At 41.7% G+C, this 19,721-nt stretch overlaps 1 protein-coding gene and 1 long non-coding RNA gene across 12 annotated transcripts in view; one reads left to right on the top strand and one right to left on the bottom strand.

Annotated features, from left to right (window-relative positions):
- ehmt1b (euchromatic histone-lysine N-methyltransferase 1b) overlaps positions 1–19,721 on the top strand; it is a 38,900-nt gene that overhangs the window by 11,575 nt on the left and 7,604 nt on the right. For 2 of the 11 annotated variants that reach the window (XM_076980788.1, XM_076980782.1), the window contains exons 1-9: positions 6,242–6,374; positions 14,854–14,941; positions 15,049–15,542; positions 15,893–16,058; positions 16,391–16,527; positions 16,839–16,982; positions 17,182–17,253; positions 18,037–18,154; positions 18,348–18,539. In XM_076980788.1, the coding sequence (XP_076836903.1) occupies positions 6,264–6,374; positions 14,854–14,941; positions 15,049–15,542; positions 15,893–16,058; positions 16,391–16,527; positions 16,839–16,982; positions 17,182–17,253; positions 18,037–18,154; positions 18,348–18,539 (1,522 nt within the window). In that variant the 5' untranslated portion in view covers positions 6,242–6,263. The other 9 variants (XM_076980790.1, XM_076980786.1, XM_076980783.1 and 6 more) reach the window with 9 other exon arrangements.
- On the bottom strand, positions 5,735–11,334 carry LOC143482426 (uncharacterized). The gene is made up of 3 exons (XR_013122221.1): positions 10,929–11,334; positions 6,639–6,798; positions 5,735–6,364 (listed from the first exon to the last, which is right to left on the bottom strand). It is a non-coding gene; the product is annotated as an uncharacterized LOC143482426 (long non-coding RNA).

Genomic DNA, 19,721 nt, shown 5'->3' with positions numbered 1-19,721 from the left:
AATTGTTTACCCTTTTAATTTGTTTTAACATTTGTATAAACCTGAGTCATGACTTAATGACAATGAGAAAATGTGGGTCCTGGGCTGAGACCAGTTGAGAACCTCTGAACTAAAGTGCCCTTATATCGGTATTAGTATCGGTATCTGTATTGGCAGTTATATATCTGAAACACAAAGCAGCATTAAAATTCGTCAGGTAAGTGTTCATTCCCCTGTTGTTGAGGGGTGTTTCTTTTATACTACCACATATAGTTTCGGACAACACTGCAAAGCGAAAAGTATGAACGCCTCCACCGCTCGCGGAGGTTCGCGCGAGGTGTGCGCGGAGTCGAGCGCTATGGTCACTCAACCAGGCTTTATCGCCCTTCGCTGAAATGTTCCAAAAGCACCGCTTGCAAACTGGCTTGTTCATGTTCTTCGGTTTTCCATCTGTATCCCAGGACAACCAAGAGCCAATGTGGACTGGACATGGCTCAAGTCTCCTTTTTTTATTAGCTTGTGTGAGTCAGTGATAAATTGTCGTTTTTATAGCAGTACCGTTTTGCTCAAGCTTCAGAATAGTGTTTTTGTCAGTCACATTTTACATATGCCTTTACTGGAGGGTTTTATTTAGTAAACATCAAATGGATTGCCACACCCTCAAGTGATTGAAACAGTCATGGCATTCAGTTATGCCATTCGGCAATAACAGTCATGTATACAAAACTAGGCTAGTGATCTCAACACAATCGACATAACGTATTTTTTAACGAATAAACACTATCCGCATGTGAAATGCGAGCTTTCTCTGGCTCTGCATTTGTCCAGCAGTCTATAAATGAAAAGATGCCTCAAGATTTTACAGTAAACTCCTTATGACATAATGCGAAGGACATGTGAAAGTGACATTGGGAGTTGATGGGTACAAGGGGGCACAAAATCTGGAGTTTTTTGGGATACAAATGTGTTCATGAGTGTTTCCTATGTGCATAAACCAACATTGTCAGTGCAGCAAAAAACCATCGGATGACAGCAAAAGCACTGACCCTATAGTTTCAAAAATAGCAAAAGCAAGCCATCTGGCTTGTTTTCTCTCTGACAAGCTGATGGTGTACAACTTACGAACTACTTAGTCCTGCAGAGGTAAAGGCATGCATGCACCACCCGGCTGTTTAATTTTGGACACAATCTACAGTTTAGTATATAAATGGATATCTAGCCATCCTGGCCTCTATCTGTCGAAAATGTGAACACATCTGGTCTATGCTGGAAATTTACTACATACTGTATACTGGTATCTGTAGTAGTATGCTGTAGAGTACCCAATATGTGAGAAATACATTCCAAACGTCTTCCTGTATCTGTTGCGTCAAGGCCAGGGCGTCTCTTAGCAGTCTTTCATTGGTGAAAATAAGGCTGAACCATCAAATGTTCATCTAACCAAGCAAGCAGTCGAAAACACTATGCGCTAGTCATGGGTCATTCACGAAGGATCCGATTCTATTGAATGGCTCCTTGAAATAAATGAAAGGAACAGTCAAGTTTAAATCCGAGTTAAAAGTTAAAATCCGAGAGTATCACACAGAGAGCAAATACCTGCATGCCAGAGAACCGTAATCGAGCTGCAGAGAGCATGTTCAGCAACTGCAGTGCTAGAGAATGTAATTTAGTAAATTGTTTTAGTATTTCTAATTGTTTTTCATGCTTGAAACGTAGGCCCAATTTGGATACAAGTTGAAACAAACTTTTTGTATTTGCAGTTATATAACTATTGTCATTAAAAATGTACTTGTCAATTTGAATGCTTTTGAATTTTTTTTCCATTTAGGTGTTTGAATTAGTCATACATTTAAGGCTAGGTAGCAAAATTTGCATAATTGTCCATCATTGCTATTAATATCAAGGTTGTCTTATAGTTTACCTTACCCTATTGCTGCCATTTTTAAGGACTTTTTAAATGGAATGGAGCCAAAAGTGCCAGCTCCCTTCAATGAGCTATAATAACCATCACTACTTATCGCATGGTGATCAGTACATTTCCAGTGACAATCTGTGAGGCATAATTATGTTGGCCCCATGCTCAGAGTGTAAAATTTGAGTATACTCAAAAATTGAAGATGCATTCAGCTAAATTTAATTGATCTTTGTAAATAAGATAAGGGCTATATAAATAATGAGGCTTTATTAATTTAGAAGTCTTACCAGTGTAAATGTAATATATTCAACGACAAATCTGTGGCATTCCTCACAAATAAAGGTTCGGATCATATTGGTATCATTAATTTCTTTTTTTCTATAAAAATTCACATTTTATAAATTCATATCAAGTTGTAGCTTCCAAAGACGCATGTTAGCATAGCAGCAGCATAGCAACACTTCACCATTTAGTACGAAACGGAGTAGCACTAGAGTTAATATTTTGTGAACTAACCCGTCATACCCATATTAAGATCAGTACATAGTATATTCTTTATAGTATTAGTGTGTAGTATGCAATTGGGACACACCGTTACAGGTCTACATTAGCTATATTAGCTATAGCCATCACAGTTCTATTAACCACTATGAATAGCAAGGATTCCAACGTATTGCTAAAGAAATATTATGTAAAAGTCGACAATTTAATAAATGTTATACAAATTGTTTTTAAAGCACAAATTGGAGATTAAACATAAAACAGGACCACGCCAGCCAGTTTTCTTCATCAGGGTAGGATTGTAACTGCCTTGCTTCAAGGTTGTTGCCCTCTCCAGTGTTGCTAGGTGAGAAATGTAGGATTATCGTACAAGAGACATAAAATTCATATTTTCAGGGAAATTATCGTACACCCGTTATAACCAAAATCCAGCTAATCATGGCCGTTGTTCTGAGGCAAACACATACATGTCACTCGTAGCTCACATTTAGAAAAGCACGATTGGCTGGAATTTCTTGCCAATTGTGCATCTGTTTTAGGGGTGTGTTTAAAAAATCGCTCTTTCGATTCAAATCGATCTTCATTTGATTGATTCTATATCGATTAATGAAACCTGAGATCGATCTTTAGAATTAGCCAATTTTCCCCGCATATGCGTACCGTTTTAACGTCTCGCATTTTATCTCGCGAGATCATCCTTTTTTTTCTCGAGCACCGCCACTTGGCTGGGGTGATCAGTTAAGCATGGCTGCAGCAAGAGTAAAAAAAAATGTACCTCTGATCCACATCTATGATTCAATGAGCTACTAGTTCGCTCTGGCGCCAACCACTGGCGAGCGATCGATCGCGATATAATACTTAATTTGTGTCCATTTTACACCGCCACCCCCTCCAGGTTCAAATCTCACTCCAAGCGATCTTGAAAAGTTGGCAACCCTGCAGATGAATGGTTACATTTTGGATTCAGAAACCATGATGTTAGGGAAGAGTTGGATAAAAGCACAGCCGTGTGTAAACTGTGCAACATGGAGGTGAAATATTGTGGGAATACCACAAATCTGAGAGATCATTTAACACGACACCATCCTGATATTCAAAAAACGCCAGAACCCAAACAAACTCCACTAGAGAAGGCATTTGCGATTAAACTATCTACAAGTTCTCCCCGTGCCAAAAAATTAACCGAAGTGCTTGAATTCCACTTTTTAAAGGTGTATGAACCGTGCAAACATGACTTTATTCATTGCGCTGAAGCGTGGCGCGCGCAAAGTTACAAAATTCAAGAGGTGCAGGACCTCGTGAAGCGACAGTGCAGTCAAGTATAAAGCTGTGAAGTTTTCTCAACAGTTGGCAATATTGTTACTGCAAAAAGGAGCTGTCTCACTCCTCAACATGTTGATCAGCTCCTTTTCTTTTTGACAATCTCCAAGATGCCAAAAAGCAGTCATGAATAAATCTTAGTTTTTGGACCTTAATGTTTACAATATTCAGAACTATGTTCATAAATGTTTTTGTTACATGTAAAAGAAAAACTTAATTAATTTGCACTTTAAAAGTCTGTTCAAAACCGCTTTCAATGCCTTTTCTGGTAAAGGAGCTATGGAAGAGTGTGCATTAATTGATATTAAAAAAAAGAGTGTAACTGTTGTTCACAGTATAAACACTAATATCTTAATACATTTTAATAAAGTTTGAGTGTTCCTTGTATCATTAAAACATTTCACATTCAAACTACACTTTTTATTGTAACTGAAATGTCCCTACAAGAATCGATATTGAATCGAATCTAATCGTAAATCGAATTGAATCGGGACCTTGTGAATTGAAATCGAATCAAAATGGGAAATCAGTGGTGATACCCACCCCTAATCTGTTTCCGTAAACAGATGCCTTCATAGTTCACAAAAAAATTCCAACAGGTAGTTACGACAGCCGATTACAACTACACATTAATGGATCGGTCAAATTTTTGTACATTTGACCTTTTTGCGAATTATTAATCGTACATTATACAGACAGGGCTGTGCTAGTTGTCCGAGATCAAATGCAGTTATTGGTGACGCCAATCATTTCTTGTCTCCGCTTCTGCCAGTTCCTGCTGTACGTAAACGTGCGCATTTGTGACTTTATTCAGGAGGCGCATTTGTTTCGAATAAGTTGAGCAAGCAGGTCTGTGTGTAGTTTCACCAAGGTTATTTCGAACATAGACTAAGACACTATAGCAGCGTTCCGGAGCCTAGGCCAGGTGGTAGCCTAGGAAAAATTTGGAAAAATCCAAGGCTGTGAAAAAAACATTTTAAAAACAAACTGGTGCAGAGGTGCCGTACAACTTTTGTGGTGCTTTTTTTCCCCCCTTTTTGCCTTTGCATCGCAGAGAACTATGGGTAACCAAAAGTCTTAAAGGATACATCCAAAATGCCATACTTATCTCCTATATAGTGTGCCAGAGCAGTACGTGATAAAGGGTAGTACGTCAGAGTATGCATTAAACAGTAAGTGGAAAGTGCCTTAAGTAAAGTATGCTTACTGAATCGGGAGCCATTATGAAGTATGCAGTTGCAGCACACTGTCCTAACCCATGATCATGTGAAATCATATGACATGGGGAAAACGGTGGCCGTAGTATGGCCAAGGTTGTTTGCATACTGCCCGTCACCCACTGAAAGAATTGAAATCTAGTGTGTATTAAGTATGCCGTTTCAGATTGCGCCCGGATGTGTCCTCGAAATTGCTATGAAAGAAACCTGCATTTCTAGGCTACAAACGTAGGATCCTTCACTTAGGAACAGCCTTCTTTGACATAGCAGTCGAGATATGCAGCCACCCTCGACTGTAGCCTAGGCTTTGGAGGACAGCTTATATTCTTATTTTATTGACATCATTATCTAACCAAATAAACCTGAATTTGATTGGCTCCATACACCTTTCACTCGTAAAATCAACGATTAGTACGTGGCCGTATTATTTAAATCGTTATATAAAAAAAATAATCACACCCTAAATATTTTCTTCCCCACTACACCTCTTGCTGTGAACTATCAAATGCATTATTATAAAATTGATTATTTTTATTGAATGCAGGATGTGATATTGTTGAGAGTGGGGCTGTGTGCCATTGTACATGCATGGAACAGCAAAGAGCAGATTTGAGCAGAGTGTCTTACCATGTATCTAGGACCTAGTATGCACAAAGTAAATATATGTGGAATTGTTGTTGTGTCATTTTAGGCATACTGGTTTTTACTGAGCTGACTGTCTTGAAATTAATCAGTGAAACAATGAGAAAGATAAAGCTTATATATGAGATACGTTTATTTTTCTGACACTATTCTCAATAAAACCAGTAGCAGTAGCAGTTTTTTCATGGTGAGCCAAAATACAGAGAACATTTGACTTGTTTTGTTAAGGTCTGTATTTTAGTGTAGGTCATGTTTCAGAAATGCCCTAATCATAGTTGAAGTTATTTGAATCATAAGATTGCATTGTTACAGTAGAAACGTGGTTAGAAGCTGGATTCACATTTCTGCACCACTCCAAGTATAAAAACAGATAAAAGGCTTTATGTTGTTTGCTGGGTGTGCTTCTTTTTTAAATATAAAGAGACCTTCACAAATGATTTATGTAACATTTTTCATCATGAACAATAATCTCAAGCAAATCTCCATTGAATCTCCTTCCGTTGTATCCACACACCATTCCATGAAATGGCTGCAGTGTTGTTGTTGTTCTTTTTTCCCCCCTGCTCTTCTTTCTTCGTGAAGAACAGCAGAGCTTCAACTGAGCATGCTCAGAGAGGGCCATGTCAATGCTTTCTACAGAGAGTTGATCATGTGACCTGAGCAAGGACGGTGCTTGTGCGGGAAGCTAGATGTTAGTGAGTGGAGCTTTGCTTGCACCCTCTTCCTCCTCCCCAATCAATGGAGACTCACAGCCTAAGACAGGTACTGCCATGTTGCTGGAAGGCTCAACCTACAACAAGGCAGGATTATTTTCTTCTCCATTTTTCACTCTCTCTTCTGGAAAAGACATTGCCAATTATATGCCTAGTATGGTATTTTACAGACTGTTTATTTCTTTCCTGAAAATAGGCCAAGGTCTATTGTATGTTTTTTTTTATTATTATTATTATTTTTTTCATTTAACTTTGAAAATGTTCTAATTTTCCATTCAGTGATTTTTGGATCTGTTCAATTACAGATGATCTGATTGATCCATCAACTGACTTGTGGATGGGTTCGATTACCTTGTCCACTTGTGTTCCAGATGGCGTTGAGAGGGCCTTCTCGACAGATGTTAGACAGAGGCTCTTTGCTGGCTCTTTCAGATATTTTCTCATACCTGGTCATGTGGTCTCTCTGAACCTCCTAGGCTAGAGAGAAGGGAAGTTCACAGAGGGGTTTGTTCTGTTGGACACAGATGTACCATGAATGTTAGTTTAAAGATGGGCAAGTCACTTGTCTTTAAATTGCCTCCTGAGTTTAAAGGCATAGGCTGACTATCAGGATGGAAATGGTGGCATCTTTTCAAACGTTTAAATTTTTCTCTGCATTTAATCTGTGAGCTAAAAAAGGGTTGTTGCTCATTGCGCAAGTTTTGTCCCTCAGAACAAATGGATTGGACGTTTCACATGATGTCTCGGCTGATATGATTCTGCATGTCTATGGGTGATCCACCAAACACAGGTTGTTAATGTCTTACACAATACTGGTAAATTGTTGGAAAATGGCCATCCTGGTAAGACTACGGTACGCTTCTGCCTTTATATTATGCTGCTGTTTTTTCCCTGAGAGCTTAGTGCTGCCAGACAGATGAAGAATTTCCTTGTTTCTCTCATTTTAGCTGTTGTGCAGTGTTCAGTAGAGACCCCGGGTCACTGGTAGGAAGCTCTTTGGCACGCACGGAGCACTGTGCTTTCATTTTCATAAAACGTGTGTTTAGGCTAATGCATTCCATGGACGCTTCGTTGTGGTTGCCGTGAGGGAGATGGCTCTGGCTTATCGTGGTTGTGTAGAATTGCACATGGCTGGAGAGCAGTCTTTTGTAATGCTTCCTCTCTTTCCCTTTTTCTGTCATCCTCTCCCTACTGCTCACTCCCTCCTAATATCCTTCTGTGGCTCCTTTTCCCCCCGTCTCTCTCACTCTCTCCTTCCCCCCGCTGTAAAACCAGTCGAGCAGAAGAGCTTGTTGCCAAAATGGAGCACAAGGAATTGATGAATCTGCCTTCCTCTATGGAGGAACATTATATACTTAAGAGGTATAAGGCTCTAAATGTGGTAACTAGGGCTTCATAAGGACCAGTAGCTTTGACTCTGAGGCGTGTGTTGACTGCCAGCCTGAGGTGAATTTAAAATGGCTAACGGAAACTCTACTGAGCATGCTCCATTGATGAGCAAAGGGATGTAGCCTCATGTTGACAGTACAGTCTTGGACAGAATCACACAGTGGGACACATTTGTGGCCCAGCCATCTTTTAAAGCTCTGTTGTGAAAAGCAACATGGCTGAAAATGAAGTAATGATGAGGAAAAAGTTGTCTGGTATGATTTATGGTCTGTGTGAAGTGTTTTGTCTTTAGATTTGGTAGTGGTGGTTTCAGTCTCTGTTGTTCTTGGGTAATGATTCTCTTATCCTGCTCTGATATCTGAAAAAAAAGTGTATTTGGCAGGGGTTTGAAAGACAGACAACACTAGTGCAGTGACACTGTTGAACTACAGCAGTACAACTCTCTTCAGATTGTTGTCTATTGAAACCTGCGTTAAAGCCTGAGTTTCATTGAGAAACACATCTGTTTAGCTGTGTTTTTATAAAACTAGATAACCTAGGTACTTCTTGAGTTTTTATCAGTTAATGATTGATCGGAGAGTGTTTAACCGACACATTCGGTTTAATTTTGTTTGAGTAACAGTTAAACATAAAAGTACATGCTTTATTCTGGATTTGCTCATTTATTTCTCGTCTAGAAGACTCTGACTTTTTAGAAGCCAATGGCTTAGATTTCATAAGACAATTCAGTGTTGTAAGCACTCCACCATTTTGTTGGTGCAGATCTTTCTTGGCCTTGAGTCTCTTATGACAATCCAGCCCGACAGTCTGAGAGGAGCTAAATGCCTCTGGGCAGATGAGGAGATAAATGCTTGCTCACTCTTGGTCCTGCTTGCTGTTGTGGTTAATAGACCCTCTGGCTGCATAGACATCATGTTCCTTTTGGCCTCCTCGTACCTTTCCCTACTTTATTTTATTTATTTATTTATTTTGCCAGCAGCGAAATGGCTGCTTGCTTTCATTTGGTGCCCTCCTTTAAGAAGAAGAAAGTAAACATTTGAAATTCGAACTGACTGAGCATGCTCTGTTTGAGCTTCGGCGAGGCCGACCAACAGAGGGAGCTGCTGGGTCACGTGACCGGCAAGCCGGGTGAATGTCTGCATGCAGGAGGAGAAGGAAAAAGAAGAGCAATCTGTCGAAGCTCCTCTCTCTCCCATAATGGAGGCCATCGGTAGAAAGCAGGTATGATGCTGCCGTAGGAGCACCTTTAGCACAGGAGACAGTCCTCCTTCCACACTGGCTGAATCCTTCTTCCACGCCGACTCTGAATATTCATCATCTGAGGATCATTCCCTTGCTATTTTCCTTTTTTTTTCCTCTCCACAATCTACCTTTTATTTCTCCATTTCACATTCCATCCATTGAGAGTTGCTGTGCTCATGTTGAGAGGAGCGAGTTCTCCTGTGACTGAGAGGTGCCATCCAGCCTTCAGATACAGCCGAGCTGTGCTCTGGTCAGCAGCCTGTGAACCAGCTCTGCAGGCTGAAGCAGAGCTGACTACCAGGGTCTTTTTTGGCGCTTGTGCCCAAACATATTGGCTTCTGCTTCTCACGCGGAGGTGATTGGGAAGCTGGCTGACATGGCCTAAACATTGTTAGCTTGGTTACTTGCAGAGGGAGAATCCAGTGGATTATTGCTCTCTGGTTTAATGGGCGTTTCATGTTAGGCGCTGTGGCCAATTGTAGGCAGAGAAGAGGACTTGTCTCATCTCTCAATGGCAAACAAAAGATGCTCATTTGAAACAGGCTGGTTTAGTAGGCTGGCTTTCTTTCTTTGTTGAGAACTTTCATGTGTTATGGGCATCTTTCTGTGGTGCTGTTTCTTGTTATTTTACTCCACCGGCTCAGGACTGCCAGAAGAATATTTTGTAAAGAACGGGGACATATTACGAATGTCCCACGTGGTCTACATCAAGATAATGGATTATTGCAGGTCTGGACTTGTTGAACAAGCCCGGCCTAAGCAAAAGAAGAGTTTTGATAAGTTAATTTCCTGAAAGCAAAATGGCTTCAACAAGTTTGCTTCTATTTTTCCCCTAGTGTTTTTTTGGGGGGGATCTTAGGAATTCTCGCTCTGCAGTTTTCAGAAGAGAAGATGGGAAAGAGCCATTGTCCCAGCTGAGAGGACGTCTCTCCAAGAATCAGGTTCTGTAAGCAGCATGATTACCGCGCTCAGTGTCATCTCCACTGTTGGAGGAGCCCAGTGAATGAGTGAAAGAATGCAGCACCCACAGTGCCATGAGTCATGAGGCATTAAGCAGGTTATTTTTGCATCTGTACCAAATACCCTTTTCCTGTGTGTGGTTTTTTTCCCCCCCCCTAATCATAATTTTCTAGAAGTATGGATTTTGATTTTGATCTTGAAAGCATGTCTTCGAGATGAGACTACTGTTGTTAGTAGTGGGTGTGTGATATTGTTCACAGCCGTTCCTGTGCGTTTGTTAATCTATCACGGTGTCCCTTTCCTGTGCGATCCTATAGGGTGCAGGAAGTCTCTTCATGTGAAAGGCTTGTTTATGGTGTAGTGGTCTGAAAGGGGCTCCTGGTACTCTCATTTGGTTACCCCATGACCAAATTCATTTGGTTTTGTTTTAAAACATTTTCATGAGTCTCATGAAATTTCTTTTAATTAAGATGGACGGGGATAGATGAGCTGATATATTCAAATGAGAATTATGTATGTTTATTATTTTGCACTGGTCTTATTTTTGCATACTGCTTTTAGATGTTCTCCACATCCTACTGTGAATCCAGGCTGTTATGTGCTGTGTGGCTAACAATACTGTAGTATGGGGTCTGTGTTGCAAGCCTGCCTTCATAATGTAGGCCTTAGACGGATTGTTGCTTTTGGGGAATTTTCCCCTGCAATGTCTGCCTTTGACTTGCTCACTGGGGGCTTGGACCCGGATGTTTGTAAAGCTGCTTTGTGACAATGGCTGTTGATGAAAGTGCTATATAAATACATTTTACTTGACTAGGATACACATTTGTGTTCAGTCGACATGCTTCTGTGTCATATAAGAGAGTTTGCTAATATTCTCTTTTGATCTAACCTAAGCTGTAGTCACCATTTATTAACACTGGCACCCTGTACAGGTATCAAACTGACATGATTAGAAGTCTCAGCTGGAATAAGAGGCTTAACAGTTTGGTTTACTGTTTTTATGTACATATCAAATAAATGTTAATGCATATTTAAAGAAACATTACTTACTTTTCTTTGGGCACTCACAAACACATTGATTTTGTATATGAAAAATGGCCTGTGTTGCTCCTGCTTTTGAAATGGCTGCTTCAGTTTCTGCAATGGAATGGCATATTTATTTTTGGAGAAACAGCTTGGCAGATTCACAGTTACCCATCAGATGAAGAAGGACTCTGATATGAAAATTATATTCTTAGTATTTTCATATTTCTTGTAATTCCTAAGCCATTTAGGCTCATTTTCCCAGGTCAGTTTCAAAGCCTGTGTTTTTCATAGATCTTCGAGAACCTTTGGATGAGTTCGTTTAAAATTACAGACATTGGCTGCCCATACTGCAAATGTCACAAATCCCATTCAAATGCCCCCTACCCCACAGACAAACTTGCTGTCTGTTCCTGTGTCGGTAAACAATCTGGTTACGAAATGGCGGTTAGAAGCGAAGGGCCCTTCCCTCTCCCTCCCTTTCCCTATTGGTCATGCTCCGTCTGGCCAGCAGGGGGAGGGCTTGAGAAAGAACACCACTGAATGTAGCCAATGTTATTTTCTTCCCCCATTTTGAGTTTGATCTGTGTATTCTAACCCATAGTAAGTAGATTGTTAAAAAATCTATGGTAAAAACCTGGTAAAATCAGTTTTGTGATCAATCATCAAGATTTGTGTAGGAATCGTAGTAGCCTCTGATTTCATTTCATGTCTGTGATTGTGTGGACACACACTGTATGTAAAAGTAAAAAGCAGTCAAATGCATGGCGGTGTGCTTAAGCTCCCTCAGATGGAGTTGGGAGAGGCTCGGGGCTGCATGTGAAGCTAGAGAGAGCTCAGAGCTGCTTCCTGTGGGCTTGTTGATCATTTGAAGTGAAGTATGTGTACAGTTAAAGCCAGGATTGAAAACACTTCACCTTCTCGCGCAGGAAATGCCAGTGGATAAGGTTGCAGTAGCGTTCGCTGTTGGCTTAGAAGAGAGCAAACATCTGTTTTATCATAGATGTCCCTTCTAAAGCGAGCAGAGGTGCTGCCATGTGGTGGAAATCGGAGCGCTTGAGGCAGTTCAACTCGAGGGCCAGTTTAACGGTCTTTAGCAGGTAGATGTCTTCTAGCCGTGTGATATATATGTTAGACCATGGGTGCTGTTGGTTTCCCAAAGAGGACTCGCAGATAAGTTAGAACAACTCGACAAGTTAACCAGGCTTTGCTGATTATGAAAGACTTTTGGCAATTTCCCTTCTTGGCTGCTGATTGCTTGTATTCAACATTACAGAGATTCCTGCATCATTGTTGGTTTGGAAATACGAGTGTGTCTGCTATATGTCACTAGTTCAGACGGAGTTGGGGAAGTAGGCATGTGTCTCTTAATGGGAGTAATGCACTAACAGTTTATTTTATTTTATTTTATGTCTGTTACCGATGACCCAGTGTGCCAGTGTCTTTCAAGTCCTTCTCTCTGCTCTTTCTAATTTTTCTGAGGTGAGAGTTTTGCAGTGCTCTGCTTGACACCTAAAAAAATAATAATGAGAAATGGAGATGGAGAAAATAAAGGTGTTGGAACCTTTGTGGAATAATAGTTGTGCTTTCAGGGTGCGTAATTTTGTGGCACAATAGGACATAGAAGCCCGCAATGGTAGCTCCTTTATTAATGACTCAAAATCTCCTTGGGTCAACCGTGGTTAACCCTGAACTGAGAAAGACGATCAAGGCCCAGTGTGTCAACCTCTCTTCTTGTTTTATCGGATCAGAACCTGTCTGGCTTGGTTAGGTAAAAGGGGGGGACTCTTATTATGAAGTGGCTCCCCTGGTGGTGAGCGAGGGAAACAGAAAGAGGGACCGACCTTTGTTGAGAGAGCAGCTCCAACGAACGGCAGACATTTTCTGACTGTCCTGCGGAAGGCAGCTGGTGTGGCTGCCAATCAGATGAGGGTTGAGGAGCCAGGCGGGGGTGGGGGAGGGGCAGCGGTGGGAAGAGTCTGGATCCTGCTGTAATTACTGCACCTTCTCAACACCTTCTTTTGAGCCTGCCTGCTGAAAATTCCCACAGTAGATGTTGAAGGCTGCCAAGTGAGTGAGAGAGTGTGTTATGTGACTACTTCCTATGAGCAGATGCAGAGCACCAGTTGACTGCAGTGGACTCTTCATTGTCTGTAGCTCTTGAACAGGACTCTACTCTTTTCTGGAACAAACAAACAAAAAAAACCCATTTGCCTAGTATTTTAATGATTGATTTTTTTAAAGAAGTTGCTAATTATGGATATGAAAATGAGGTATCTAGGGGAAATCCCTAATGGATATGTTAACCTGTTTGTTTCTCTTGCAGTATCAACGCATTCCCTGATAGCTTCATGGTTCTGGATTGATGAATGATCTCGGAGAGAGGGAGCACAGGGAGGGGTTGGTACAAAGACGTGTCATTTTGACCGTCATCGTACAGAGGAACTCGATCTGCTCTGTGTTGAGTGGACTGGCTTATCACTTTCTCCTTTCTGAGGGGGAAAAGCGGTCGGCTTGCTTAAACTCGGGGGGGCTCTGGAGGTTCTCTGTGTAAAGTAGAAGGATTGTGGCCTGACTGGAGTTGGAGACCGCTCAAAGGTGGCTCAGTGTCGCTGCTTGCCAACAGGATATTGTTGGTTTTGATGAGATCTTGGTTTATATGTAGCCACCCTGTTTGTCTGTGTGTGTTTTGGCTCATTGAGAGATACTTGCACCGAGGCATCAGTGGGTTGACTGCTGTTTGTTGCTTTGCATTTCAACTTGAGTCTCCATTTCGACTGGAGTCCACACGCGGTGACTGGGGAGATCTAAAGACTGGAAAAAGAGAGCAAGACCTGTAATTATCCACTGAAGTCCTCTACGTTGATTTTTTTTTGTGTGGCGTGATAGGCCCGCGCTCTACATCACAATGGACGCGCAACTGCCGGTTTGTGTGTGTGTGTGTGTGTGTGTGTGTGTGTGTGTGTGTTTGCGTAGGGGCTAATAAACCCCACGCAGTTTGTGCAGGGTCCATACCAGGCGTGGAGACGGCACTTCCTCACTGCAGGCCTGGCCGAGCAGCTCTGGCCGTCTCCTGTAACTGGGCCAAAAGCCAAGTGGAATTGTGCGACCTAAATGGTGCATCCAAAGGAAATGAACTGGAGAAGGGGTTAAAGGAGTAAAGCACGAAGAAGCAGGCTTGGTGATCAGGCTGCATGAGTGACTAGAGAGGTTAATTTAGGACTTGTGCGTGGTCTGTGTTCTCTTCCTGTTCTCACTACGCTTTAACACCTTGTTCCAGCTTTCTGTTTATTCATGTTTGGGTGAACCTGCCACAGAACTCACTAAACAAAGGAGTCGGGAATAATCTCCAATTCTGTAGGCTGTATTCTTCCTATGAATTTGAGAACGTATTCTGGACCGGTAACCTCAGGCACTTCAGAGTTTCTTTTGTGATTACTTTCACATTGGGTGAACTTGTTTGTGGAGAGACATGTGGAGAGATGCACTGCTCAGATGGCAGCCTCTGCCAGCCAATCAGAGCCCTTGTTGTTGAGGTGTTGTTGAAATACATTCCCAAGAGATGAGATAACAACTACACGTTTTTCCTTCCCGCCGATCTCATGCAGTCTGATAGTGTGGGGGTTTTTTTTTGCAGTGTATATTGTAAGAAGCAAGTTGACCGTGTGGTCAGGTTTCTATTTCTGAATAAAAAAAAACATTCTGCTTATGATTCTGAGCATCTTTTACTTTGAATTGGGAAGTTAATATTTAGCTTAGTTATTTTTCCCCTTACTTCATAGCATAATTGCTAAGTGATAACCAGTGCTAAGATTCTTGATTTATTAAAGTTGTTCTATTTGTATTAACAGAGCTTATAAATTAGCTTCATTCTCTTTGGGATGGGAAGCCAGATGTCATTAAGATTCTGTTTTGCCGTTGTTGCTGTACCCTAACAAAACTTGTGTTTCAGCCTGCCGGTTTGGTCAAGGGGACTTTGGGCAAGAAAGACTCCATGAAGACGGAGGGCATGAAGGACGCTCATAGCGATCCAGAAGAAGGTGGATTTGGTTCTTATTTTACTGTTTATAGCTGTAAGTTATGTTCATCACCTTGTTGCCCATGATGCTGTTTTTTATACAATCTGCCTTTCTGGGCCACACTTTAGGCGTTGACGAGGATCGCTCGAGTAGGCCCGCAGAACCTTCCAAAACCAACACCGATATGAATGGTACAGACGAGGGCGCAGATGCAAGGTCAGCTCAGCGAGGCTGCTCTGTCCAAGGGTCGCCTGCCCCTTCGCAAGCCATGGAGAATGGACTACCAGAGACCGATCCCCCTCACGGCTCCACTGTGGGAAGTAATGGATATATTCTCAGTAAAGGCCAGGAAGACTCACCCACTGCCCAGCATAGGACTAGCTGGTCCCCCATGGGGACCTCGACTGCAGGGCATGCTTCTAAAACACTCCCCCCTTCAGCCACACCACAGCCCCAGGGCCCGGGCACTCTAAGGACAGACACGAGCACAGGGCCCAGTTTGGCAGAGGGACGCTCGGGAAAAGAGACTAAGAACGGCACGGCGTCGAACACCCCTCCGCCCGTAACGATACACAGAGCACGCAAAACGATGTCCAGACCAGCCTCGAATCAGCCACTAAAGGTAATGGATGCTTCTTTTATTGTCGTGCAAAGACATTCACGAGCGTGACATGTGTGTGTAAAGATACAGACCAGCTTTAGCCCACGCAAGAGGCGTCCCCTAAATATTACATGCTCTTTGTAGAGTCTATTAAGTACCAAAGACCCAAGATGCATATTAATGAGCTTAAAAATAAAAGAAAAATGTTTAGGAAAAATTGGTTATGGTAATGTGTTTTAATTTTTTTTATATATATAAATCTTTCATAGTCTTCATGAATGGTCTCATTTTAGATCTCATTTTTGTCATAATGTCATTTTTGTCTTCTCCACTCAGGGCTTTGAAACAGTGTTAAATTTTTTTTGTTGCAGATTTTAAATAGGGAGACAAAAGAGCCAAGCGTGATGGAACCCGCGAGTGGTGGTGGAGCCCATCCGGGCCCCCCCCCACAGACCCCTCCTGCTCACAACCAGCTACCTCACACCCAAAACGATGCCACCCCGACAGCAATCGCCACACCAGCCAAGCCGCACACAGGTTCTCCACGAACATCCTAACCCTGCTCGTTCTCATCTCTGTTCAGTACTTCAGACTTTGAGTTCTGAATTACCAGAACCAGCCACTTGGATTAAAATATTCAAACCGTGAGCTTATCTTGAAGCTAAAATATAAAAACGTCAATCTGTTTGTAGTTAGCGTCATACCTGGTGGTGCTAATTCCAAATGTTCTTGAATGCACACAAAGCATGTCATACCGTCCAGCCAAAGTTTGACGCATTTATTTGTCCTTCACATAACTTCTCTTTTACGTTGCCGTATTTGAATTTGGTGTTGCGTAGGCATTTGAACGCAGGCCTTTGTTTGCTCAGTAGCATCCGTGTTGAGGAAGAAGAAGAGGAAGATGGGGACCTACAGCCTCGTCCCCAAGAAGAAGACCAAAGTCCTGAAGCAGCGCACAGTACTGGAGATGTTCCGACGTATCACCCAGTCTTCACCCAGTCCTCAGGTCAGACTTCAGATGGACTTCAGCCTATGAACATGTAGGCCTTCCAGACAACCAAGTCCAGACAGAACTTTGATATATATATATATATATATATATTGACTATATTGCTTTTATTTTCAGACAACCTTCTCTCAGCAAAAAAAAAAAAAACTATGTTTGAGGGATTGTATGTAGGGATTGAGATCTAGGCAGCTGGACGTGTTTAGGTGTTTTGCATTAATCACTGGAGAATGGGCTGTTTCCGAGCTGGGGCGAGGCCGTTGGTATGGTTGAAAGCAGCAGTGACCTCTTTGACCTCCATTACTCTACAGCAGCCAAAAGAGGCCGTACAGGTCAATGGGGAACGGGCGGAGAACGAGTCGGAGGAAGAGGAGTCAGAGGAGGACTCTGAGGAGGAAGATGAAGAGACTGGCCCAGCGCCTCACGAGGGCAGCAGGGAACCTTCAGTTCCAGAGGTTTGACCGTTATTTTGTTTTTGAGGTCTGGTTTTTGCTCACGTGCATCCCCTCCTTTTGTTTACCTGTCGGCTAAGCTAAATAGCATCCAACGAACAGTCCAGCTTGCGTTTGGAGAAAACCAGTTCAATATTGGTATAAAACAAAACCAGACAAAACACCTTCGTTTAAAGCTGGTTGTTGCTTTTGTTTGATTTAGTTTGTAGGTGAGCAAGAGTCTGAGGAGTCTGCGGACGAAGAGGGTGAGGAAGAGGAAGCAGAATCGGACTTGGTGAGATCATAAAAATATCCTCAAATCTCCCAATGTCTCATTCTGAACCAGCACATCATTTTGTCAAGCCCTGACAAAGACTAAAGATTTTTTAAAGCTTGATATCATTTACAATGAAACGTCAGAGGCCTCTGTGTCTCTTTTGGGTTCTGTTTGCAGTGTTATGAGTAAACAGAAATCTCTTTGGCTCACAGTCAGGTTAAGGGGCTCCAGATTTGAGTATGCTTTTAAAGATGAAATGAAATGTATATGTTGCACTTTTTCAGGTCAGTCTTTCTCATAGCTTTCAACAATGCAAATGGAAGGACACTAATGTCTATTCATATGTTATTTTATACTGAAAGATCCTTGGAGTGATATTAGCACATGTTGCTATGCATTTGGGTTCTCTGATTGGTGGGTCAGAGGGTTCATGAAAATGAGTTTTGAGTTCTTTATAGGAACTTACCAGGCCTCATTGAAAACGATATGGTGTGATCTCTAAAACTAAAATCAAACACATCCATGGGCTAAGGTCATTTAACTGTTATTCCTCATCAATAAGAGCTCCTGTAGCCCACCGTTTAAGGCAGGTAGAGGGTGGTGTAAGTGTAACCAAGGTCATGGATTCAATTCCCAGGGAATACACATACTGATTTGCTGAATAATATGCAAGTTCTTCTGTATCGGAGCATCTGACAAATGTCACAGAGCAGCATTTTAGCTTAAGATGTGATCTATTGGAGGTTTCCATGACAGGCTTTCCAGAAATGTGTGGGTTAAAAGTGATTTTGTCTACCTCAGAGTTCGGAATCTAGCTTAAAGAAGAAGTTGAAAAAAAAATGTAAGGGAGACAACCCCTGGCTACGGCCCGCCCGGAAACGCAAGAAGAAGTTAAAGTCCAAAACGGAGGGAAAAACTGGTAGAGTACCGTCTCCTTCATATCACTAGACGTCATGGAGCTAATTTGCTCCAAACAGAGGTAGTTCATAGCCTAAACATTGTAATGAGAATCCCCATTGATTCAACACTTGAGACCTTTCAAAAACACAATATCTCCTGCTCGCCCTGAGCCACACAGTGTTGGAACAATGTCCTTGATGGTATCTCCTCAGGTATGGATGTTCGGACTCCATCAGAGGCTCAGAGCCCAACCCAAGCTCCCGCCCAAACCCAAACGCCTCTCCCAGACCCTGCACCTGCTCTTGTGCCCACGTCGGCTGACCAAGGAGAAGAGTACACGGAGGTCCCATTAGACTCACTCGGTCTGAATTCTCAGGAAGTTCTACTGAATACTCGGACCACAGGTGAGGACAAGAATGGTAATTATACATATTGCTTTTCCCCCCATTCACCTGGCCAAGACTGATTAGATTTACTTGGATATAGTAGATGTACCTACAAATATATTTCTCGAGTGAGGTTCTACAACAGGTTCTAATTGTAGTATTGGGACCTTTTAATTGGATCTTAATTGTACATTTATTTAGCTACATATGTTTGCTTGGAGTAAATGTAGTATATTATTGGAGGTATGGACAGTTAATTGTAGTCTTTATAAAATAGCCACACCAGTTTTATACTTGACCTAGTCCTTGATTAATTTATTTTGTATTTATTTATTTTTTGATGTAGAAAGGCAAGTGTTTAAATGCTGATTAGTATCTCTGGATGTGTTGTAGTCGCGGAGCAGACCTTTTGTTTGGGTGGTGTTTGTTTGGTGTTCATTAAGCTGTGACTGTACGAACTCTGAGGGCCTAGCAGTTGATACTGTTGCCATGCTGGTTGTTATGACTCATCAGTAGAGCAGTCTCTGTGGAAAGGGCGCCCCCTGGTGCTGAAACCTCCGTTACTACAAACAGCTTTGTCAAGCATCTCGGTCGCCATATGCTTAAGTTTCCCACAAATGTAATGAATCTCGCTGAGGATGTGCATGCAGTGATTTTTTTAGTGTGTCAACTCATGGAAGTAAATTTAATTGAAACTTAAGAAGCCATATGGTTGTTTTTAGCATCCTGAAAGCATAATGTAAAAATCTTTTTATTTATTTATTTTTTTATTCTTCTCTATCAGTATTTAAACTGTAACTGTGGAGTGGTTTATAATCAGTGTATATGTAAATACATTTAACTTTAAAGCTTAATTTTGCTAAAATCCATCTATAGATCGTAAACAAACCATGGGTATAGCGCTTAATCAGGTTAGTTCATGAAAGTTACATTTGCGAAAATTATACTCCATCTTCCATTTAGTTGTGTGATATCATTGTCAGGCGTTAAAGCTTGTGGTCTTACAAATGGTTAGTGTATTTCTCATGTAAATATATGAATAATTAAATATAAAAACCCTGAATGAGCTGTGTACTCATTAAAAGTGTTTAAGGAGAACAATCCTTTGAGCGTAGAGACTCTGGTATTTTGTGTTGGAAAATGAATTGCCTTAGAGCAACATATGTGCCAGAGGTCTCCTGTGGGCTGGATACTGTAGTG

The sequence above is a fragment of the Brachyhypopomus gauderio genome, chromosome 18 (assembly GCF_052324685.1).
Source record: "Brachyhypopomus gauderio isolate BG-103 chromosome 18, BGAUD_0.2, whole genome shotgun sequence".
NCBI lineage: Eukaryota > Metazoa > Chordata > Actinopteri > Gymnotiformes > Hypopomidae > Brachyhypopomus > Brachyhypopomus gauderio.
Note: the sequence above shows the minus strand (reverse complement) of the source record. Positions and strands in the feature narration are given on the sequence as shown.